We start from the raw sequence: 22680 nt of genomic DNA, 5'->3' as shown, positions 1-22680 counted from the left end.
AAGATAATTGGGTTTTGAGCATACTTGTGGATGATTTCACTTGCCCCAGTTTTAAGCTTTCAGTGTTTTGGGTACCCAAAACACTAGGGATTTGGGCACGGGGCTACCCAAAACTCAGGGATACCCAAATCACTGTGACACCGGACCTCCTAGCTCCAGACTCCTCTTCCAATTTTACTTTTGTTTTTTTCTTTTTGTTTTTTTTCCTTTTCCGACCGACCGACCCAAAATAAGAAAACGCATTCGACAATAAACGAAAAAAAAGGGGGAGCTGGCCATACGATAATGCAATTTATGACCAAAATCGACCCAAACTCGTTCCCAGTGCTTTTAGTATCAATGAACAACAACAACAACTTTATTTATTACTCATACATTTACAATTTTACAAAAATCTATACACTTTACTCTTAACATTTTATTATTAAAAATAATTAAGTTAAAAAGCTTGACTATGACAACAGCGTGAACCCGCAGGTAGTCTAATCTAATCGAAGCGGGCCACATCTATATTTATACAATAAGATTACTATTCAACCACTTAGACAAAGATTTAAGAAACTGTTTAGTACAAATACATTTACATATTTTGATTGATACTAGGAGCTATGACTAACAAAAGATAAGCTAAACATGGTTTGACATTAATCAGTCACTAAATCTAAGAATTTGAGTCAGGGTGTCGACTTCAACGTAGTCATTCCTATCTGAAAGAGTCTCAAATAAAAATTCGCGAATTTTTTTTTTTAAAGATTAGTTTAGATATATCTCTCCAGTCTGGAGAAATTTGATTCCATAATATCGCCCCATTTCTCGGAAAAAAGGCGTTTGAAATTTTCCAACTTAATTTCTCCCTCAGACGGCATCATTGAACAACGGCCTTTGCAGGCTTGGCGACTACATGGATATTCTTGTAATGTCACCCCAGTCTCCCAGGTATCAGTATACTGGGGCATCAATAAAACTGTCAACTGAACCCAGGCCCCCACCCAGTATTCTGTTCTCGGATGTGTTCCGATGTGATGTGTTCGTGTTGACGGAGAATGTCGTTAGCGTCTCCAGTAGAGAGTGTTTTGAAATACTAACAGATAAGCAATCCTACCTTACCGAAAATGGCGTAAGTTAATCTTGTTGGCGTCAACTCGTTAAGATTGGTTCTGAACGACAAATGTTAAGTTGTTAATATAATAAAGTTAATTGATCTATAATAATAATAACAATGATGATGATGATGATGATGATGATGATGACGGTGATGGTGATGGTGTGATGATGATGATGGTTATGATGATGATGATGGTGATGGAGTGATGATGATGATGATGATGATGATGATAAAACCAACGTTGCGGGAGACGACTGCTTGTTAGTGGAACACAGTCACAAGTCCTGTCCTGTAAGCTTTCTTGCAGATGTCATACCGCTGGTAATACTATAACAGTCGATGAGATATATATACATGAGAGAAGTGTGAAAATATTTCAAAATTAAGGTCAAAGTAAAAGTATAGTAATAACCTATTTTCGTGAAAAAAGTTTGGTACGGACGGAATCTAATTGGGTGTTACGTTTTGGTTGCAATCACACCTCTCTCATCTATAATCGACTTAGTCATTTAATTAGCTTGATAATTCTTAAATGTTTCACCAAACACATTGAGCTTTGCACTCTCTTCGCTCTCTACACACTCTCTTCGACACTACAACACGTTGAAAGCTTGGATGTTCAGGGCTTTATTTCATGATCAGTGCACTTGAAGAGAGTTTTACAAATAATGATCTTCTAAAAGTGACATGGTAACTAACGAGGCAAGTCACGCTGCTTATACCTTAACTGAAACAATGTTCCACGAGTTTCCAAGAATAATCGTTCATTTTCTGGGCTGTTTTGTCATTTCTCAGTTATCGACTTCAATGTCACTACCGTACCTGTAATTGGCGGAACTAACCGTTTAGTGGAAATTACAAAGGAAATGGTGTTGTGTAAGCGCAACCGATGAATGCAGTCATTTAGTTTGTCATTGAATTTTTCCATGTATCGTTTCCTTTCGTTTGGGATAAGGCCCTCCGGGAGCAATATTGTAAATTCCTCCGGCGGTACTTTTGTCAAATTTCTGGTGTCAATTTTACTAAGTCTGCTACAACTGGGTCTCTTCTCTTTCTGGCACTGGCACTACACTTGGGTTGAGATCGTCCAAGTTCCGCTCTTCTCTAACAGAGTGTATCCCAGGGCGACATCTACAGCACATCATGTACTTGATCTTCTTGCTGAACTGTTGATTGATCAAAGCATACACAACTGGGTTGACAGCGGAATTAAACATGACCACTGTAGATTGCGTGACATATGCAACATCACCAGAGCCGAACACGGGCGAAAAGAAAGCCACAAGATAGATGAGTGCTCCAGACATCCAACACAATGCGAATATGGCACTAACTGTGACGACCATGAGGGTGACTCGCTTCCGCACTTTTAGCACTCCCTGGTGACCAAAAATTGGTTTTTTAAAACATATTTAAACTATCCAATCAGAAACGGACATTCAAGGTGTAGCGTGTTGGGTGACAATACGTTCCCCGTGACATATATTGATAACCTCTGGTCAACTGAACCACGGCAGTCATGTGGCGCGTTCCCAACCTCGTGTACGAATAACTGAGTTGCGTTTATTCAACTTAGGCGTTCATTTTTGTTCAGTAACTGTTCAGTCGCGTTCAGTATCTCGCAGTCACGAGAAATGGATGCCTCCCTCTGCAGTTTCTCTCAACTGCGTGACGCGATTAACTAAAGAAACAAATTGCTTGACTGACTGTGTAAGCAGTCAGAGAGGATTATGTGAGAGAACATATCCACCATAAATGGGTCTCTTCTGATGATAATTTTCTTCAATCTAAATTTATTCCGTGGTCGTGACGCGGAGTTATTTTAAGGATGACACCTGATTGGTTAGATTCTCTGATCACTAGCTGTGCGACCATGGGCACGAGACCAAAATAACTTCACAGCGATGCTTAAAATATTATCATGGGGCATGAGGATATGTTCCCTTACCTCATCCTCTTTTGAAGCAGTCTAACACTTTTCCTTCCTCTAACCTTACCTGCTGACGATTGTCGAAACCATGGTGCTGTGGGCGATGAAACCATAAAGTATGAACGACTCTGGAGTAAAGTGCGGCCATTATCAAAACCGGGAAAAACGCCAATAGCAGAAAGCAAATCAGAGTATCAGTTTTGCCCATCCATTCCTCAGGGTATCGTCTGATGCAGAAAGTTGCTTTCGCGTCAAAATTCTTGACCAAAAAACCTGGGAAATTAATCACCAATCCAAAAAGCCAGGAACACGGAATGATCACCTGAGATAAAAGTGAACCTCCGATGTTCAAACTGCCGTTAAGTGTTCCAGGCAAAACATTTAAAACACTTCTCTTTAGCTCTGTTCACAGTTAAGAAGCATTTACAAGCAGAGATGAAGGCAGAGGGAAAGTCCCTCCAAGCTCAGTGAGGAACAGGGCAAGACAACTGCACTTTCTGGGTACGTCACTGTCATCACGGTTCGATACTAGAACTAATATTTATACCAAAAACCATGTAATGAAGGAATGAAACTTGCATTTACCTTGAAACGTTGTCATTGGAAAAGCCTTATAAATCCAGTGGCTATTTCGACAAGTCCAACTAAGAATCGTTTATCCATATTACGAAAAGTGGATATCAAGAGCAATAGAGCCGATACAACGAAGAGTTGACTTTTTAGTAGTGTACCAGCCAAATCAGCCTTTTTAAGGTATAACAAGAGTAACTGAAGAAGGCTGGTTAGGCTGGTACACTACAAACTAATGAACTCTTCGTTGCATCGGCTCTAGTTCTAGATATCCACTTTTTAAAGGGGCTTACTCACGGTTTGCGCATATTGAAACGTTTAGCCTCAGTTTTCAAATTCGTCGTTTGTAATCCATGTTAATCTTCTCCATCCTTAGCCATCCTTGTTCCTTTATTGTTTACCGTTATCTCTTTGGTGTTTTTCTATCTTATTAAACTGTTATTTTCAAGTTTCCTACCATTTAAAGGTAATTTTGTATGTGGCCAAAATAACTCAAAATACCGTGACCGAGCCCCTTTAAGGTTACAATTACGCCAATCAGATCAAACTTTGATCCGACTTACAACTTTTAAATCCTTTGAAATATATTGGAATTATATCTGCCATTAAACATCTTCACCAAAAATGAGCCTAGCAAATGAACTCAATGATCCAGTTAAGCCTGAATCCTTTCTTAACTTATTTCTAAAAGGTGTTAAAGGAAACAGGATTGTTTATGACAAACTTGTCTCTTTTCCAAGTAGGGTACCAGTGAAAAGTCAAAAAAGCGGAACAGCAGTATTGCTCTTGACCTGAATAATAGCAATGATGTGGATTGGAGGTCTGCTTACACTCTGGCAGCTAGCTGCACCAAAAGCACAAGACTCATCAGTTTTAAGTATGGACTTCTACACAGAATTCTGCCTACCAACACGCTTCTTAAAAAAACTGGTATCAAGCAAGATCCAAGTAGCTCCTTCTGTGTTAATTAGATCGAAAATCTGATCCATCTTTTTTGGCAATGTAAAAAAACTAGATCTTTTTGGCAAATTTTAATGAGAAACGTCAAGACTTTGAATTGTCACCAGGAACTACCTGAAAAACGTAATTTTTATGTGCTAAAATCTGACACTACGAAGCTTTCGCTATGAGTAAACTTCTTTTTTTCTTTTAGCGAGACACTATATATGGTGCTGCAGGTCTAACCCTTTTGAATTTTAAGATGGTGGCCAAATTTCACTGAGCTCGAGAATGAAATTAAGCCGCCCACTTTTACAAATACGCCTGCACTGCAGGCTGCGTAAAGGGCTGCCTGCTTTAAATTTCTTAACGTAAAGTCACCGTTCATTTCAGCTCATGTTACCTTAAGTCTTCGTGTCGTAAGCCTTTCTCTATTTCCAAATGGATCCATGACAGCACTGTAGCGTTCAATTGCTATGACAACCAATGTGAACACGGATGTGGCACCTCCTACCCAGGCCACGTTGCTACCTGTCAACAGTCTGCAAAGGACTGTGCCAGTCACACCGTCAGGATGAGTAAACATATGCATGAAGATGTATTGTGGTGTAAAGAATAGTCCCACAAGCATGTCAGCAACAGCAAGGTTCATGAGAAGATAGTTGATAGAAGTTCTGTGAAATTAAATAAATCACATGATCTATCATATAACGAGTGCTGAGACTGGCTAATAGGGAGCTTAAGCATCGACGACGACGACGTCGAGGACGACGCCTCGTAGAAAACGAATTTATATTTTACCAGCAAAATTCGCGATTGTCTAGATCTCTTCGGTACGCCAATGGCTCTAAAAAGTGCTCAGGCTAAATATGCAATGACATCGTTCAATTCCAAATGGAAATACGAAAAATGAGCCGTCGTCGTCCACGTTCAGTAGACGACGCACAACTTGGTCATTTCACGTTATTGTTTTGCAGAGGATGGCAAAGAAATGTACCAAGAATTATAACGTACGTGCACAGCCATTGTTTTGCTCATTAAACCTTCTGTTTAGTGACGTTCTCGTTGCCGTCGTCGTCGTGGTTTGCTTAAGCTCCCTAATATTTGTGATCGACGTCTTCAGAACAGTCTGCTCTATTCTGCTTTGTACCAGTTGATTTGAGGATGAAGGAATGGAATCAATTTTCTCATCTAATTATTTCAGATCCCTGCAGTAAATTAAGACTTTTTTCACTTCGATTCAAGTTGCCGCAGACAAATACGAAGCGTAACGAAGCTCACAGTACGCCGACCTTGGAAGGAGGTTGGTAAGGGTTAGGTATTAGACCTCCTAAAATGAATGCTAAATCCCCGGCAGTTGTAGAATCGCAAATTTTTGGGTTCGAGATGGCTGCCTCAGGGGAAATTGAAAGTGAAGGACACAGCGAATCTGAAATCCTGAAAAATGGCTGCCATATGCGACAACGTAATTTTGCGTCCTCAATCACGTGTTTCAAATAAACTGGGGACTTAACGATCCAAGACGGCGACATCGACGAAACCGTCACTTCAAAAAGTAATTTTCACTATCGTAGGTCTTTCGAGATTAATCTATCTCGTGCGTTTCGTACGATGTGTGCAAAATATCCTGATAATAAATTCGTACCAGCGGTTTCAGAATAAAGATAAAGAATGAAAGATTCCCATCTGCAAGCTCACGCTTTCGTCAAAACCTCAAATTTGGTGATTTTACGTCGTTGTTGTGCAGAGTACCGCAAAAGTATGTGCTAAAATGCGTGTCACACGTGCAGCACGCTTATGTTTCGTCTTTTAACCAATCATATTGTTGTTTTGTGGCGTTCTCGTTAACGACCGCGTCGTAGATCTTAACTTCCCTATTCAAAGACAGCTCGTTCATTGAAAGTAAACAGGACTGTAAAAATTCTTATAAGAAAGCGAGGCCCACGAAATCTGCGATAGCTCGGCGAGAAAATGTTAACTGAGATGCTGGCCCTTATCAATAACTAAAAAAACCTTCTTGTGAGACGGGTATCAGTAAAAAATTATGAATCCAATTCACTTTCTGTGCATGCTGATATTGGAAAACGAGAAAAATTACTTGGCTTCACACTAGAGCTTCTAAATGCACTTGGAACCTACTTTTAGTTCGAAGGGGTAAAATGTACTTACTTAGACTTTACTTAGTGACCATGGAAACGTTCGTAGTTCAAAAAAGCCGAGGTGCGCTCCCAAAAATCCATTTTTAAACATTTTATGGACAGTTATAAGGAATTGGACCATTTTATCATGTAAATTTTTAATTTTTATTTTTCTTGTTTTAATTGTTAGACTTGATCCAATGCTTTGCTTTTTAATATTTTAGTGTATCTCATATCTTAGTTTTTTTTTTTATGTAATGGTTGCAGATTTGAGAATCAGTTTATATTTATATGAGGGCCACTGGTTTTTCAGTGACATTACGTTGTGTGCTACCCTCAACAAATAAAGTTGGTTGTCATTATTATTAAGTATGGTCTACACCACACTTGAGTAACACGGAAGTGTATTTCTATAGCGCATCCATGTCTCGGTTACCTAAAGCCCTACAGCAATTTCTTTGCCGAAAACCGCGTTGTTGAACTATTCTAGAGAAATACAGAAGGTTTCGTTTGTTCCTTTGTGTTGCGCTTATGTACTCTTTAGCAACAAAGCAACTATATGCATTTCTTCACGGTTTTACTGCCGAACATTTGCATTTGTGATATGCATGACCGATTTTGCTGCCCAAATGCGTCGAGTAATATACTTTGTCACAGGTGTAAAGCCAAATTTTTTAACGTGCGATTTGAGATTTCCAAGTGCACTTGAGTCAAGTGCTTCCTTGAAACTAACTTAGCTTCTAGCGTGAAGCCAATTGTCATGGACCTGCATGCGAAATGCATCAAAGGTTGCATGGAAAACCCTATGTTGCAATTGCTCGTAAATTATCATACCTAAGACCGTGTTTTCAAAAAAGAAATTATCCCAAACGCACGCTCAGAAATTCAAACACGACGTTGGCTAACAATAGCGTTTCGGCCTTTCCCACTAGGTTGCAATACGCAATAACTGCGTTTCTTTCTTTTCATTTTTTTTTTTTCGTTTTTTTTTTTTTTTTTTTTTTCATTTCAGTTATTTGTAAATTTGTAGCATTTTAAAAGGAACTCGAGAGGACCGGCTGGACTAAATGGCTTTCGACAATTCATTTCATTTTCTAGGAAAACAAAAGAAAATAACGTCTCACCTCATGTCTTGGTGCTTTATCACGACAAGGCAAACCAGGCAATTACCAACGATGTTTAAGACAGCGAGAATAGATTTGGCTGTGGTTATGCCAATCTGAGCTGGAAGTGATTCCGTGTATTCTGGCATTGTCCCGTGAATCTGCCGGTAATTACGTCTGATTAAGACTAAAAGTCAACAAATCAAAGTATACCGCGGTTAAAAGTAACAATCGTTTAAGTGAGATCCGTATATGAGTTAAAGACGATTTCAGATAATGGCCAGCGGCAAAGGACAGTCTAAGACACAATTCATAGCAAGCGCAGATCAGTGATTAAAAATGTGAGTACCTCGGCGATGCTTTGAGGGAAAGACTAAATTATGCATTAGAGCACCGATGCATCTTGCCAAGCTTCTGTTCTTTCAAAAATATCAATAAACTACACATTATTTGCAATCCGCCAGTAACATGTCAACATGCACATATCGAATTATCAATTTAGATTTAAGAGCTTCTGCCTGAGAGACCGGGACAGACTTGGAAATGAAGGTCGGCCGATTTCGCTTAAAATTGGTACACAAAGTTATGTGGACTTATGTAATATGCCAAAGTTTCAGGTTCAACGACCTTCGAAAATGTTGACAATTCAATTGTGGGTGGCTAAACATTTAAGTTAGAGATATTTTGTTCAAATATGTATGCAGATAATGGAAGAACGGTCCTTGAACAAGTGGAACGAATTTAAGACATTAAAACGTGTAAAAAATCTTTAAGCGTTAATTCTGGGAGAAACATATATTCGGAAAAATCCGAGTCCCAGATGGGATTTGAACCCACGATCCAGAATCTACACTTAATATCATGTTGTTGTTGTTTCTCTGTTAAAAATGAATTTATGTCTGATGAACATGCATGCAGTCACTCTACCCTAGGATACTTAAGGGATGCAGTAGGTATCACAATGCCGAACTCCTAAAATATTCTATCTGAAACGTCAGCGGTAATCTTCTTCGGTTTCTTCAATTTCTTTTTTCTCCTTGATTGAAAGGGTGTTGACATGCCCCACTTTGGTCACGCAAACAGGTGAATTTTCCGCCGTGACGTGGGCAAATGATAATCTTCTTTAATTCATCCTGTAACTTCCATTCAGAGAAATTGTCAACTCTGTGGGACGCGGCCAGTTTATTACCACCAGCGTTCACTTTAATTTGACCAGCAGGTAGGTAACGTCTCGATCTACCGTCGCTACTGGGAGAGTCACAGCAGGCTCGGATGGCTTGTTATCTCATGCCCCGCATATGTCATCTTCTTTCCAAAAGGGACACCGTATGCTCATGTTTCTACATGTAGTTTTCCAGGAGACTAAATTGCAATAGCCAGAATTTCGCTCCTCTGCCTTTGAAACACACTCAAATGAAACAAATTCACTTACAGACTGAATAGATTTAATAAGGTTAATTAATTGATCGCAGATCTTGTAAATAAACAATCCAGCCGGCAAGAGGTCCACGTGCTGGCCATATATTCATTTCGCGGCTGCATTTCATCAATTCACGACAGACTGAAGTAAACCTGTAACGTAGTAACGCAGTCGGATTCTATACAACACTGGCAACTGCCTAGCACATAGCACGTTCGCGACCTAATGGTTAGCGGGTTGGACTCCGGATCGAGCGCTCCTGGTTACTAGGGCGCCGCCATGTCGTCTTGGGAAAGGCAACTTTCGTTCACAATGCCTCTCTCCACCCAGATGTATAAATGGGAGTCGGTTATTATCCTCCTGTTTACATTCGAAATTTCCTTAAGGTTCAAAGCGATTTTAAAGTAGTGTTACGAGAGACGTTGTAATTGCATTTAGAGTGATTAATTTGATAAGTTGTTTTCTTCAGAAAAGAACTCTCTGACAGGTGGGTTATAATACGAAATGGGATCACAAAGCTTTACACACACGCTTTTTTGAAACTTTAACCGAAAGTGGCCTGGCTAGTTATTTTCTTGTAAGTTTTTTTCTTGGTAAAAAACCCTCAACCTTAGTATTTTTTTCTTGATGTTACTAAACTAAGGGCTGAACTTTGCAGGGATACTAGGACCTCACGATATAAAACATGGGCATGGAAAATATGTGGTCTGAAAAACAGGCCATTTCTGGTTGCTTCCCATATGCCTCAAATAGGACCAAGTTGTAATAACAGCCACGGACTAACGAAAAATTCCCGTGAGCTAATGTTTTCACCCATAAATGCCTAAGAATAGTGCATTACAAATATGGTTTTGGTTTTGTCTGAAATCATTGCACGTTGCTAAAAGACAGATCGAAAACTGGCCAAAATCACACTGAAAATCAGCCCCTGGGGACCCCAGAGGGGCTGATATGCAGAACTCTGTTAAAATGGTCCTTGAACCTGAAACTTTGGCATATTACATAAGTCCACATAACGATTCTGTGTACCAATTTTAAGCTAAATCGGTCGACCTTCATTTCCAAGTCTGCCCCGGTCTCTCAGGCAGAAGGTCTTAAGACTTATTAAGCTACGCCCACCAACATTCGTCGCTGCTTGATCTTCTTGATGCTTTTCGTCTTCAAAAAAACTATGAACTCTTCGTTTCGGTTGTTAAAATAATATTAGCGAAGAATGAGTCATACTTTTACTCTTTGAATACTCGACCTCACTACATTAAATTCTTCTTTATTATTAACACTATTTTTTATTTTTATGACTGAACTGTAAGAACATTCGCTGACTGAACGCTGTGAAGCTTTGGCCAAATGTAGTGACAGCGTTACTTCGCTCGTACAAAACGGATTTCGGTGCGTAACTATACTGCCGATGGATTATTTTATTTAAAAAAAACCCAAATTATTCAAAATTTCTTTTCCTTTAAGACTTCCTCTCAGCTGCCTTAGAAATTTAAAGTTATTCAGGAATGTCAAATGCTCTAATTTCACTTTGGCGAATTACTAACTCTCTGTTCAGTGTCGACTATTATATTGTGGTGGCCCTGAATAATAGCTTTTCACTGTTATCCCTTAACTGTCTACCTTTCGGAAAACCTTGAGTCTACTTCCTCGAAGACTGCTTTTTGGAGCCAAAATAAAATTGATGGCTAGTTAAAACTAAATTTGCTTTAAAACATAAAAGTGACTGTATTCACCGAGAATTGTTTAAATATTTCCTTTGCTGACTTTGGTCTTAAATAACGATTTTGAAGAGCTCTCATTATAGCATTGAGCATTTTTCTTTTTTCTTGATGTTTCTTCTCCACTAAACAGGATATACTTGCAATAACAATTATCAGTAAGAATTCAATGTGTCTTTAACCTACCTTGCCAATAGAAAACTTCAGTTCCTGGTGAGTGGGTCTTACAAGCAACTCAGCAGTGGAAAACAGTCACCCTGCAAAGAGATCATGTGGTTACGTATAAAAAATTGACAATTTTGCCTCCACTTATGTGATATTGAGTCGTGGGAAATTGACGCATTTTAATTTTAAGCAGTTGAGGACAATACAACTCTGCTCTAAAATACTGCTACCCTACTGCACAACCTCAAGACGCAACACGGTCGTTACGCGTTCACTTCAGTATTTTTCTTGCTCTAAACTGAGAATATTGAAATGTAGAAACCTTCCGTTCTTTTCGGTAAAATATTCAGATTTGAAGCGAATGAATAATTCTATTGATCATGAGCTAAACGCCGGGCTTAATGTTTCATGTTGAATTGTTGCGTATTCGCGACTGTACTTTATGGTTTAACATTGGAGCTCGACGACGAATCTCTTATAATCTGTGTCAAGAACAAAAACACAGGCCTTTTTCCGTAACTAACTGTGGATCATTGAATGTAGCTTACTTTATTTCCAATAATACTCGACTCGCTAAATTTTCTCATTTCGCCAGCCTCAGACTATATGACGCTTGTTTTTAAGGTTTTTTCTTTGCTTAATCTTCCTGAATGTTTGTCTTCGTTTAAAAGGCCTTTTCAACTGAAAGTTACAGACCTCCATAATTTTCTAACTGCTACTACCCGGAATTTATACAACAGTTTAAGCCCACCTTTGTCATCGTTTCCTTGGCCTATAATTGTTCTCATCATTCGAGAGATAGCCATAACTTTCTTGTCTTCGGCGGTAAAGGAAAATGTTGCCAAAGATCCCTTTATAATATTTTGGGCTGCAGCCTCGACGAATTTGATGTAAACCTGTATTTGAAACTTTAAAGTTTTGAATTTCTAATTACTGGAACGCCCGCAATACCATGCTCAATTTTGTAGCAGCTTGCAAGAATGTTATTAATAGAGAGCTTCAGCTGTTTCTCTATTTTTGTAAAGAACTGCATAAAATATTTGCCCTTACCAGCAGATCACAGAAGACTTGCCGTTCGAATTCGGTTGTGTTTTCAAATGTTGGACAGTTAAGGGAGACGTAAACTTAAAGCCTTCTCCAAAACAGTAAAATAACTGTAACGCAGAAGATACGCGTCCCATTAACTGTGATGCTTTAAACATGGGCCGCTTTTAATTCATAAGACTTTATTTTCACTGGTATATTGCCACTGTACATGTCTGCTTTAACAGTATTGAAAAAAAACAAAGAAATAGTGGAAACGAATTAAGTCAAAAATGAGTGCAAAACTTTCTCTCGGTTTCTACTTTGAATTTAATACGATATTTTTAACAGTAACCATCTTAATACTGGGCCAAATTGTTCGACTATTACAGTGTAATATAAAGAATCAGCAAAAAAATTTAGAAAGTCATTAAGCCTACCTTGTAAAGAAGAAACTTCTTAGTGATTGGTCTCAGAGCTAAAGAGGAACAGTCACTGCAAACTGTAAGATGAAACTCATATTACGTGATTAAGTAGAAGAATTAAATGTAAACAATATGTAAAAATGCTCTGGCCTTAAAAAGTAATTAGGTGAATATTTTTTCCGTTTCGCTTTTCAGTTGTCTAAGACAAAAAGAAAACATCACGCTTCAAATTGAATTTTCCGCATGAGATCTTTACACTACAAATCCAAGAGGCGATTTCTGTGTTAAAAAAAAGTATCTGAGTCTCTAAACTGCGTTGCTAATAAAAACCAAAAAACAAAACAAAACAAACAGCATTATCGGGAAGTCGATTGAACGTCCAAGACGGGAGAACAGTAAAATTGCATTAATTCTGAACTAAATATCTTCGTGTAAACAAACTGTCGATATGCTATGCCGTTGAATAACAATTGGCTGAACTGTCTGAACTCAAGAAACAAACATCACACCACTGACGTAACTAAAACATGCTGGCAGAGCACGAAATATAAAAACAAAATAATAAAGTTCAGTTCTGTAACATTCGTGTATGTTTTACCAGACCTATTATACTTAATTTTTTTTTTTGTGATTTTGAGGATATATATATATTTTATTTAACGTTCTAAGAATTTTTTTTTGTTGTTCAGTATCACGACTTCCGCCCAGATCCTCTCAATAGTCAACGCAGACAGACAAGGCATCCAACTTGGAAGACGCCAATTTCGTTTCGACTTCCTTTCAGCTGTTACTAAAAAAGTTAATACTTTAAAATTCTCATTTTGACTGATGAGCGAAAAACGATGTTAGATTTGTACAAATATTTTGATGCACCGAAATTTGCACCTAAAATTCACCGTTCTTGTATATTTATATTTTCACGATTTTCAAAGCAATAATGCCGCTTTTCGAGTGCATCTTTAACTCGATATATGCACCGCTAAAAGTCTGGACCAATTCTTTTACAGCAGAGCGACAACAACTTCGAAGCTAAATCATGTTTTATTTGTGAAGAGGATAAGATTATTAGTAAGTAAATAAGGTTAAGCTCAAACTTTCCTCGAGTTGAAATTTGGTTCAGTATTTCGAGCAAAAAGTCGGTTGTTACATACTTCATACGTGGTCTGTCAATTAAACAATTGTTTAATGCTTTGCGTGTGTATATCGTGTTATGGATACACCCGGGAAGTTTGAAGAGCACGAGAGAAGCGTAAGAGTTGCATTCACCTGCGCATCGAGCAACTATAGCTTCTTGAGTGCTCTCCAAACTTCCCAAGTACATCCATAACTTGATATACACACAGTTAAAAGTATGCAACAATTCTTTTATAACATCTAGTCGACAACAGCTTGGGCGCTAAAACATCTTTTATTTGTGATTGACTACTGTACAAAGTTCTCAAACTGCACGGTGAGGGAAAACATAGGATCCAGTTGGCTGGAGAAAAACTCGCCACAATCATGTCAGCGACAGTGGAACGAAAACATCTGGTTTCTAAAATTGTCAAGGAAAACTCCGCATCTTCGAATTAATAAAAATGTAGGAAAACAAGCTCTAAATACTCGAGTTTGTCTTGGCTTGGTAAAAGTCAAAGGACCGAAGTAGTGTTTGGATTGTTCAGAATGATGTTCACATTGCCGAAACTTCAACAACAGGAACTCGCAGCTTAAATGAAACTAAGATTGAGATTGGGAGAAGAGATTTGCTAGCTGCGCTGAAGGGCAGGTGGGTGGAGAAACTTGCTTTAGCTGTTGAGTAGAGAAGACTTGCAAGAAGAGTGAAATGTACATGCAACGGGCGTATATAGGGTCTTGGGAATCTCCCAGCTCCAGGGAACCTAAATAACCAACTGAGTGTTTGCCGCTTTGATAAATCAGGTCATGAAGTGAATTTTACGCGAATGAGAAAAGTATACTAATTTATTACAGGAAATTAACGAAGCACTTTATTAAGGCGATTTTAAAAAAATGGTGTTAATTTAATGCGTCTTAATTTACGTTGATGTTCATTTTTAAAATCACACTATTTTGCATCATTGTTGTTTTACAGCACCTTTATTTCAATAACAAAACCTTATCTGCTCACAACTCCACTATCAATACCTCGGAATCACCATCAGGTAGTTCTTCTTTAAGAATTGAGTTCAAAATGTCTTTCGACTGGTCCTCAGACTGATCCGTTTCCCCAAGGAGATAGCTAACTTCTTCAGCCTTTCTTCTTAGGATTTTCATGGCCCGTTCGTCCTCCCGTTGCATGGTCATCTCTATATCAGCATCCATAGGAGTCTTCCCTCTCTAGATCCATTTACGGAGCAACAACATGATAACAACTAGCTAACAATGACTGGAAACGCTGGAAATGTTGAGACGTTTGTATTGCAGGAAGTTCTCTTAAAAAAGTTAGGCGCACATTCTCAGGCTTCTCGAAATTTAGCGTTAATTTGATGTATGTGAACCTAACTGTCACGTTCCACAACCGATAGAACTGGATTGCAATAAACGGACACAACACACGAATCAAATCTAGAAGTCCGCCATGCTGCTTTAATAATCAACTTCCCAACTTACATCGTGCGCTTAAGTATATTATGTATGATACAGCGAAATGTACTTTACAAACACTATATTCCTTTCTTTTCCAGTATAACCACTATGATCTTAGGGAAATGTCAACACAATGGAAAGTCAACTAAAAAATTAGTACAACATGTTTGGTGTGAAAGATCCTATCCCTCGTGGGCTCCGTGCGGGTGTGGTATACAAGTTTTTGTGTGCGGGCTGTAATGCCCGCTATGTCGGCGAAACCACTCAGCATTTTTCCACGCGCGTACGTGAGCACATGTTCAGTGATAGGGCCTCTCACATTTTTAGACACTTACAAACTTCTCAGCAATGCCGCACTTCATGCTCCACTGACTGTTTCAGTATCCTAGATCACGCTTCCACCACCTTCCAGCTTAAGATAAAAGAAGCTATTTATATTCAATGGGAAAAACCTACACTAAATCATCAACATGATTACCTCTACTAATAATGTACATGAAAAAATTACTCGATTCCGATTGGCTGAAAGCAGTGCAGTTCAAGTGTAACATCAGTGCAAAAAGTGTAACACCAGTGCAAATTACACATCATAATTCTGAATTATGATTAGCTGAGAGAAAATAGGAAATTTTCTAAGCCAATGGTATCACGTGAAATGATGACGAAAATTTTGTGCGGAAACTTTGAAAAACGTTTTCGCGAATGAGAAAAAATGGCTCCAAGAAAGATTTTCCGGCACTTCCTCCACGCAATTTTTTTTCATGTTTTTATTATTAACAAGTAATCATACCGTGTTTCTCGCCGAAGCGGCTCGTGCATTTTCAGCTTTCTGGAAACTCACTCATGCAGATTAATTCCAAATTGAACTCGCAACCATATGATTACCTATACTAATAATATACAGGAAAAAATTACTCGATTCTGATTCGCTGAGAGCAGTGCAGTTCAAGTGTAACACCAGTGCAAAAAGTGTAACACCGGTACAAAAAGTGTAACACTAGTGCAGATTCCACATCGTAATTCTCGGTTATGATTGGCTGAAAGACAATAGAAAATTTTCCAAGCAAATGATATCACGTAAAATAATGACGAATATTTTGTGCGGAAACTTTGAAAAAAGTTTTCTTGAATGAGAAAAAATGCCTTTCAGAAAGATCTCCCGTCACTTCCTCCACGCGAATGTTTTCAATTTTATATTATTAATAAGTAGTCATACGGTTTTTCTCGTTCAATTTGGAATTAATTTGCACTTGTGAGTTTTTCAAACACCTGAAATTGCACTCGCCGAAGCGGCTCGTGTAATTTCAGCTTTTTGAAAAACTCACTCGTGCAAATTAATTCCAAACTGAACTCGAAACCGTATGATTGCCTATACAAATTTCACGAAACCTTAATTTCTTTCATGGCGCACGATTTGCAATTTTAAAATTTACGTCGTCTGGAACTCAGTAAAACAAAACTGAATTATCGCTATAAACTTTAACTGGCCTTGCATGTCTTTCGAATCATCTTACTTCCGTTATTTCTTTAGCAGTATATATGATCGGATTGCACCGTGCAGATAACTGATCAACAAGTCACGAAAACGGGATGAAACAAAACTTTTACATTCACAGTGTTTCACTACAACCCTAAAAAGACCTGTCAAAACAAAATCAAAATAAACAGGGGAAATTAAAAATACATTTAGGTTTCAGAGCTTTCTCTCTTTGCAAAGTCTGGTGTTTACATCGTGACTGATGAATGAGAGAAAAGTATTAGAATTAATATGGCTTGACTGATGAGTTCGCTCGTCGTCTTGGCTTGAACCTCTGTACGATTATAGCGAAATATTATATATATACTGCTTGAAGAAAAGAAGCAGAGTTTTATTTGGATGCCCTCCTAGCTAACGGGTAACAAGTAAAGTTAAAATAGAGAAACATAAATCTAAGTCAGAAATAAACGTGTTAGAAAGCCACCTATTGTAGCTTTCTGCATAGGATAAACAGGATATTTCGTTTCTTTTGCTTGGCCAAAATAATATAGCAAAGTAGAAACAAAACCCAAAAACAAACAATAAATAAATAACTTAATTGTGACCCTGCTACTGATTTGAAACTCTTCAGAAAGGCTTTGCACGAAGAATGCAATAGGGTTTTAAATGAAGGGTGCATTGCAAAGAAGGGTGTCCTTGCTTTTATATCTTTTGCCTTTTCTGGAATTCTTATAAGCTCGCTGGCGAGAACTTATCAGCACAATTTCTTTCACTCCACATCCTTCCGTTGGGCGACTTTCTCTCGGCTTTGCCGCTTATGATCCCAGGCTCGGGAGTACATGGGTTTGTAGGGAAAACCGCTCAAAACAGAAGGCCAAATAATAACAACAGAAAACCTCACAGAAACTCAACAACCTTACAAAACTCAAATAAAAATTCTCGCTTATCCTGTGTTAGCTTAATCAGGCTTTAAACATCCCGGTCTAGGAGCTCTGCTTTTAGGCTTGACTAAATCTATTTATTATATGGCTAGCTCCGTGAGCGGGCAAGAAGAATCAAATCCTGCGCTGTGATTGGTTACACGAGCGGGCGGGCAAGATGGAGCTATCTTGCCCGCTCGGGACTACCCGCCGTGTCCCGCAAGAAAAATTTCCCCGAAAGCCGTATAATAAATCCTTTATTGACCAAGCTTGTTCGGCCAAGATGGCTGGATATTGACCTCGTTCTTTTTTTGCGTGTTTATGGACCTCGACTCCGTCTCGGTCCATAAACACGCAGAAAAAGAACTTGGTCAATATCCAGCCATCTTGACCTCACGCTTGGTCAATATCCATATTTATTATATGGCTAGCTCCGTGAGTGGGCAAGAAGAATCAAATCCTGCGCTGTGATTGGTTACCCGAGCGGGCAAGATGGAGCTATCTTGCCCGCTCGGGACTACCCGCCGTGTCCCGCAAGAAATATTTCCCTGAAAGCCATATAATAAATCCTTTATTGACCAAGCTTGTTCGGCCAAGATGGCTTGATATTGGCCTCGTTCTTTTTTTTGCGTGTTTATGGACCGAGATGGAGTCGAGGTCCATAAACACGCAAAAAAAGAACTTGGTCAATATCCAGCCATCTTGACCTCACGCTTGGCCAATATCCCATATATATTAACTCGTGCGACCTTAAAGGCCTGCACGAGTAATCAGGCGTTCTCATTTTTCTCATGTAATGGTCACTTCCTGATGCAACTGAACCACTGAAAAAAATGGGAATCGCGAGGAGAGTTAGGAAAACTGACGGCATACGAAACCTCGCCGGGTTTTTACCACTATTCGTTCTTGGGCTTTTCTGTTAAAATCTATCCAAACTTCCCTCAATTGACAATATTCCACGCCCGGTGCCAAATTGCGTCAGAAAGTATGAAATTTTATCAATTACAACTTGTGGATGAAATCATCAAAGTCATAATTTAAAGTTAGTGTGAGCTACTGAGGCGATCTAAAGAGTCACACACAGCGTTAATGAAGGATATATTCCTACAGCTTAATTGGAAAGGAGTAATTTGAGTGCTTCATTCATTAAAAATTTATCGCGTAAGATCAATTTAAAGAACCTAGTCATTACCGCGTTTCAGAAACTTGTTTCAAGTTAAGCGATAAACTGAGAGCACAAGTTCATTAACTAAGCTCGTTAATTTCGATCTGAATTAATATGCAAAGTCTTTTGGCTTGGTACACTTTTAAAAATTCCCCCTTAATATAACGTACCCCGGTTTAACGGTAATTGAGAATTTACGCCGGAACAATATAAGTTTCGTGTGACTTACACTAGAAATAAAAAGACTGAATACACAGTATGGTCAGCTGGTCAGCATCCTCGGTGACCTAAGAAACGAAGGAGCGAAACTGTTTACGCGGCCGAAATCGTTTCTCGGTGGCCTACCCCAGAAGAGTTTTTCCGCTCTCTGTTTAGTTAAAGATGTCTGGACGTTTATCGACTTTCTTCTTTCGTCGCGTGCCATTTTTTTTTTTGGTCATAGGTTTGGCCGGTAACTTCGGTGGTTAACTGATTTTTTAACATGGCACTTAATGAAAACCGCTCCATATTTTATTTGGTTAATATAAAGGCAGACTTGTCAGAAATAGCATACTGTACTTGCAAGTATAAACTGAAATCATGCATTGCTCTGTTTATTTTGTAATGCAGCGTTCTTCAAATTAAACATAACGCGTACGTCCACCCTGCTGAGGACAAATCAGACGTTTAAGCTTACCATTTCAGACTCCTGCACAGTCGACTACAGCGTGAATTTTAAAGACTCGAATCCCGTCGAAAATTTAACCAATAAGCAGAAGACTATTTTTCACGCGTATGCCAGTGCAGGGAATTATAACAGTTTAGTCTACTCTGATAGCGCACCCTCGGGATGCCAGGGAGCTGAACGATCTGTGGAAGTCAGAGATCCAACACAGAACATGGTGAGACATTTTGCTTTTAAATTAAGTCACTATTTGCAGTTGAGGCTTTAGTTTGCGATTACAGAAACCTGCAGTGCTTAACTGTCCCTCTGCTTCAGCCTGCGGAAAAACCTGTGGAAAACGTTTTGTCAAGACTTTTTCTGCGAATTGATCTTGATAACTTCGGCGATAGCCTTGTCAGTCGGCTAAAGAGATTAATTCCTTCACGCGGGAAATACAAGCGAAATAAACATGGTGCGCATAATGATACACGGATTTTCTCCGGCAAAGTTACAGTAACTTTAATTTTAAGCGAAAGGTCTACCTAAAATGGACTATCCTACCGATAACCTCTATGCATGTAAAGATGGAAGCTGAACTCTCCTAATCGTTCCAAAGCATTTTATTATAGACAGCCAACCTGGCTGAACTAATGGTATTTTGAGTCTTGGATCTTAGATTTTATGGTTTTAAAGCGGCGGAAATGGCTTTGGGTTATAGCTTTAATTTGTTTCGAAGGAAAGATAGATTTTTTATCGATACCAATTACGGGAAAGATGGAATTTTGCTATTTGCTCTAAGTTACCGTCATAGGGAAATAAAGGATCCCGATGGTTAGAGCTAGGCGGTAGAAATTGAAGCTTACGCAGTGCTTATGGCAGATTTTACTTTTCCGATAACTTTTTAACACACAACCAGCATCAGAATTTGTTCTTCATTACTTAAGCCATCCCCTTTTTTTTCTCTGTTTAGCGTCGTCAGACCGACCCAGATTTTTCGCGTTTTCCAAAAAAAAAAAAAAACAAGTTACGCAGAGGGCAATGAAGGCAATGACACATTATTTCAAACAATTGTCACTTTAATCTGGAACATAAGCAATTTTTTTTCTACAGAATTTTAGTTTTCCCTGTTCTCGTTTGATTTTAACAACGACGTCGACTTTTTCCTTCCTCCATTGCCGCGATGTTGGCTTTGTAACCACACCTTGTTGTTTTCGGGCTCCACGGATATTATACTGAGGTACCGGACATCCTAGCTCCAGACTCCTCTTCCAAGTTTATTTTTGCTTTTTTTTTCTTCCTTTTCTGACCGACCGACCCAACGCATTCGACAATAAACGAAAACAAAGGGGGCATGGCCTTACGATGATGCAATTTATGACAAAAATCGACCCAAACTCGTTCCCAGGGCTTTTAGTATCAATGGACAACAACAACAACTTTATTTATTACTCATACATTTACAATTTTACAAAAATATACACACTTTACTCTTAACATTTTATTATCAAAAGTAATTAAGTTAAAAAGCTTGACTATGATAACAGCGTGAACCTTCAGGTAGTCTAATCTAATCGAAGCGGGCCACATCTATATTTATACAATAAGATTACTATTCAACTACTTAGACAAAGATATACGAAACCGTTTAGTACAAGTACATTTACATATTTTGATTGATACTAGGAGCTATGACTAACTAGAGATAAGCTAAACGATGGTTTGACATGAATCAGGCACTAAATTTAAGAATTTGAGTCAGGGTGTCGACTTCAACATAGTCATTCCTATCTGAAAGAGTCTCAAATAAAAATCCGCAAATTTTTTTCTTAAAAGATTAGTTCAGATATATCTCTCCAGTCTGGAGAAATTTGATTCCATAATATCGCTCCAGTTCTCGAAAAAAGGGCGTTTGAAATTTTTCAACTTAACTTCTTCCTCAGACGGCATCATTGAACAACGGCCTTTGCAGGCTTGGCGACTACATGGATATTCTTGTAATGTCACCCCAGTCTCCCAGGTATCAGTATACTGGCGCATCAATAAAACTGTCAACTGGACCCAGGCCCCCATCCAGTATTCTGTTCTCGGAGAGAATGATGTGTTCGTGTTGACGGAGAATGGCGTTAGCGTCTCACAGCACGAAATAGCAACTTTACTGTTCCGTAAAGCTGCCGTAAAGCTGCCGTAAAGCTCGTATTTACGGAACTTTACGGATCTTTACGAAATCGTTAAGTTGAACTTTAAGCGTCTTTACGGGCTTCTGTAAAGACGCATAAGGGGATACATTTACGGAACTTTATCGCATCGTAAAGTTGCGTGAAGCTGTACTTTACTATGTCCGTAAAGTTTTTTCAAAGCACTGTAAAGGCATCCTTTCATACGGCTTTATGGACACGTCGCGTAAAGCTGTACTTTACTATGTCCGTAATGCCCTTTCAAAGCGCTGTAAAGGCATCCTTTCATAGAGCTTTATGGACATCAAAGCCAAGTAAATGCAAGCCCAATATCGTCCGCATTTTGTTCTGTTCAGCACTGCACTAAGCTCAAGCACTTTGTTTGAAATGAAGTACTCGTGTAACTTCAGTTAAAGTAATATAGCAAGCCGGTAAGTAGTTACATAGCTGGAACATTTCTCTTTCAACTTCTTTTATCTTCTCCAATGAAAAAATTAAACGCAAGCCACAAGTTACAGTCATGTAATCATTTATTGTAAAATGTAATAAAACAGACTCAATAAGACGCTAAGTACAGTTTACGAATATACAATCATCAATGTATAAGTTTAAAATGGAACAGCAACTCATTGCATCTAACTTAGGAAAAATTACGTTAATTGTAAAAGTACCCTTAATTCAGACTTTTCAAGTCAACTAAAGCAACTACTAATATAACCAACTGATACCTCTGTAGATACACTTCTGAAAAAAACACCCCTTTGTTGTTTAAAGATTATCACCCTTTAAAAATTGAAGAAACTTGGCCAGGATGTAAAACAAACCCGTGGTCTCGAATTGTTCTGGCATGGCTACAAGTAGTAGCTTGTCTCAGTCAGTTAACAGATTTTTGTCAACATACACAAAAGATCAACTTGATTGACTCAATCCACTGCAGCAGGTATGCACATAGAGGAACAACAAAGTACATGGATTGCTGATAAGGCTTTGCTTCAAAGACACAAAATAGTCATGTTTCTAACACTCGCAGAAAAACATTTACTAATAAGATAAAATGTGCAGTAGAAATGCATGTACTCCCTTTGTTCCCTTTAAAGATGAATTAATGAATTGCTATTTTGCATATTTAACTTCAGTATTTGTTTCAATAATTGGAACCCTCTTAAGATTACTATATATCTT

At 38.6% G+C, this 22680-nt stretch overlaps 2 protein-coding genes across 4 annotated transcripts in view; both read right to left on the bottom strand.

Moving 5' to 3' along the window:
- Positions 1–22680, bottom strand: part of LOC145501887 (uncharacterized) — a 237544-nt gene that overhangs the window by 94373 nt on the left and 120491 nt on the right. The window lies entirely within an intron of this gene.
- LOC145501892 (neuropeptide FF receptor 1-like) lies at positions 4755–12669 on the bottom strand. Its single transcript, XM_081481286.1, has 3 exons — positions 10188–12669; positions 7807–9116; positions 4755–5218 (listed from the first exon to the last, which is right to left on the bottom strand). The coding sequence occupies exons 2-3, from the start codon at positions 7932–7934 to the stop codon at positions 4939–4941; spliced, it is 408 nt and encodes a 135-aa protein (XP_081337412.1). The 5' UTR covers positions 7935–9116; positions 10188–12669; the 3' UTR covers positions 4755–4938.

This window comes from Orbicella franksi, chromosome 10 (genome assembly GCF_964199315.1).
Source record: "Orbicella franksi chromosome 10, jaOrbFran1.1, whole genome shotgun sequence".
Taxonomy (NCBI): Eukaryota; Metazoa; Cnidaria; class Anthozoa; order Scleractinia; family Merulinidae; genus Orbicella; species Orbicella franksi.
Note: the sequence above shows the minus strand (reverse complement) of the source record. Positions and strands in the feature narration are given on the sequence as shown.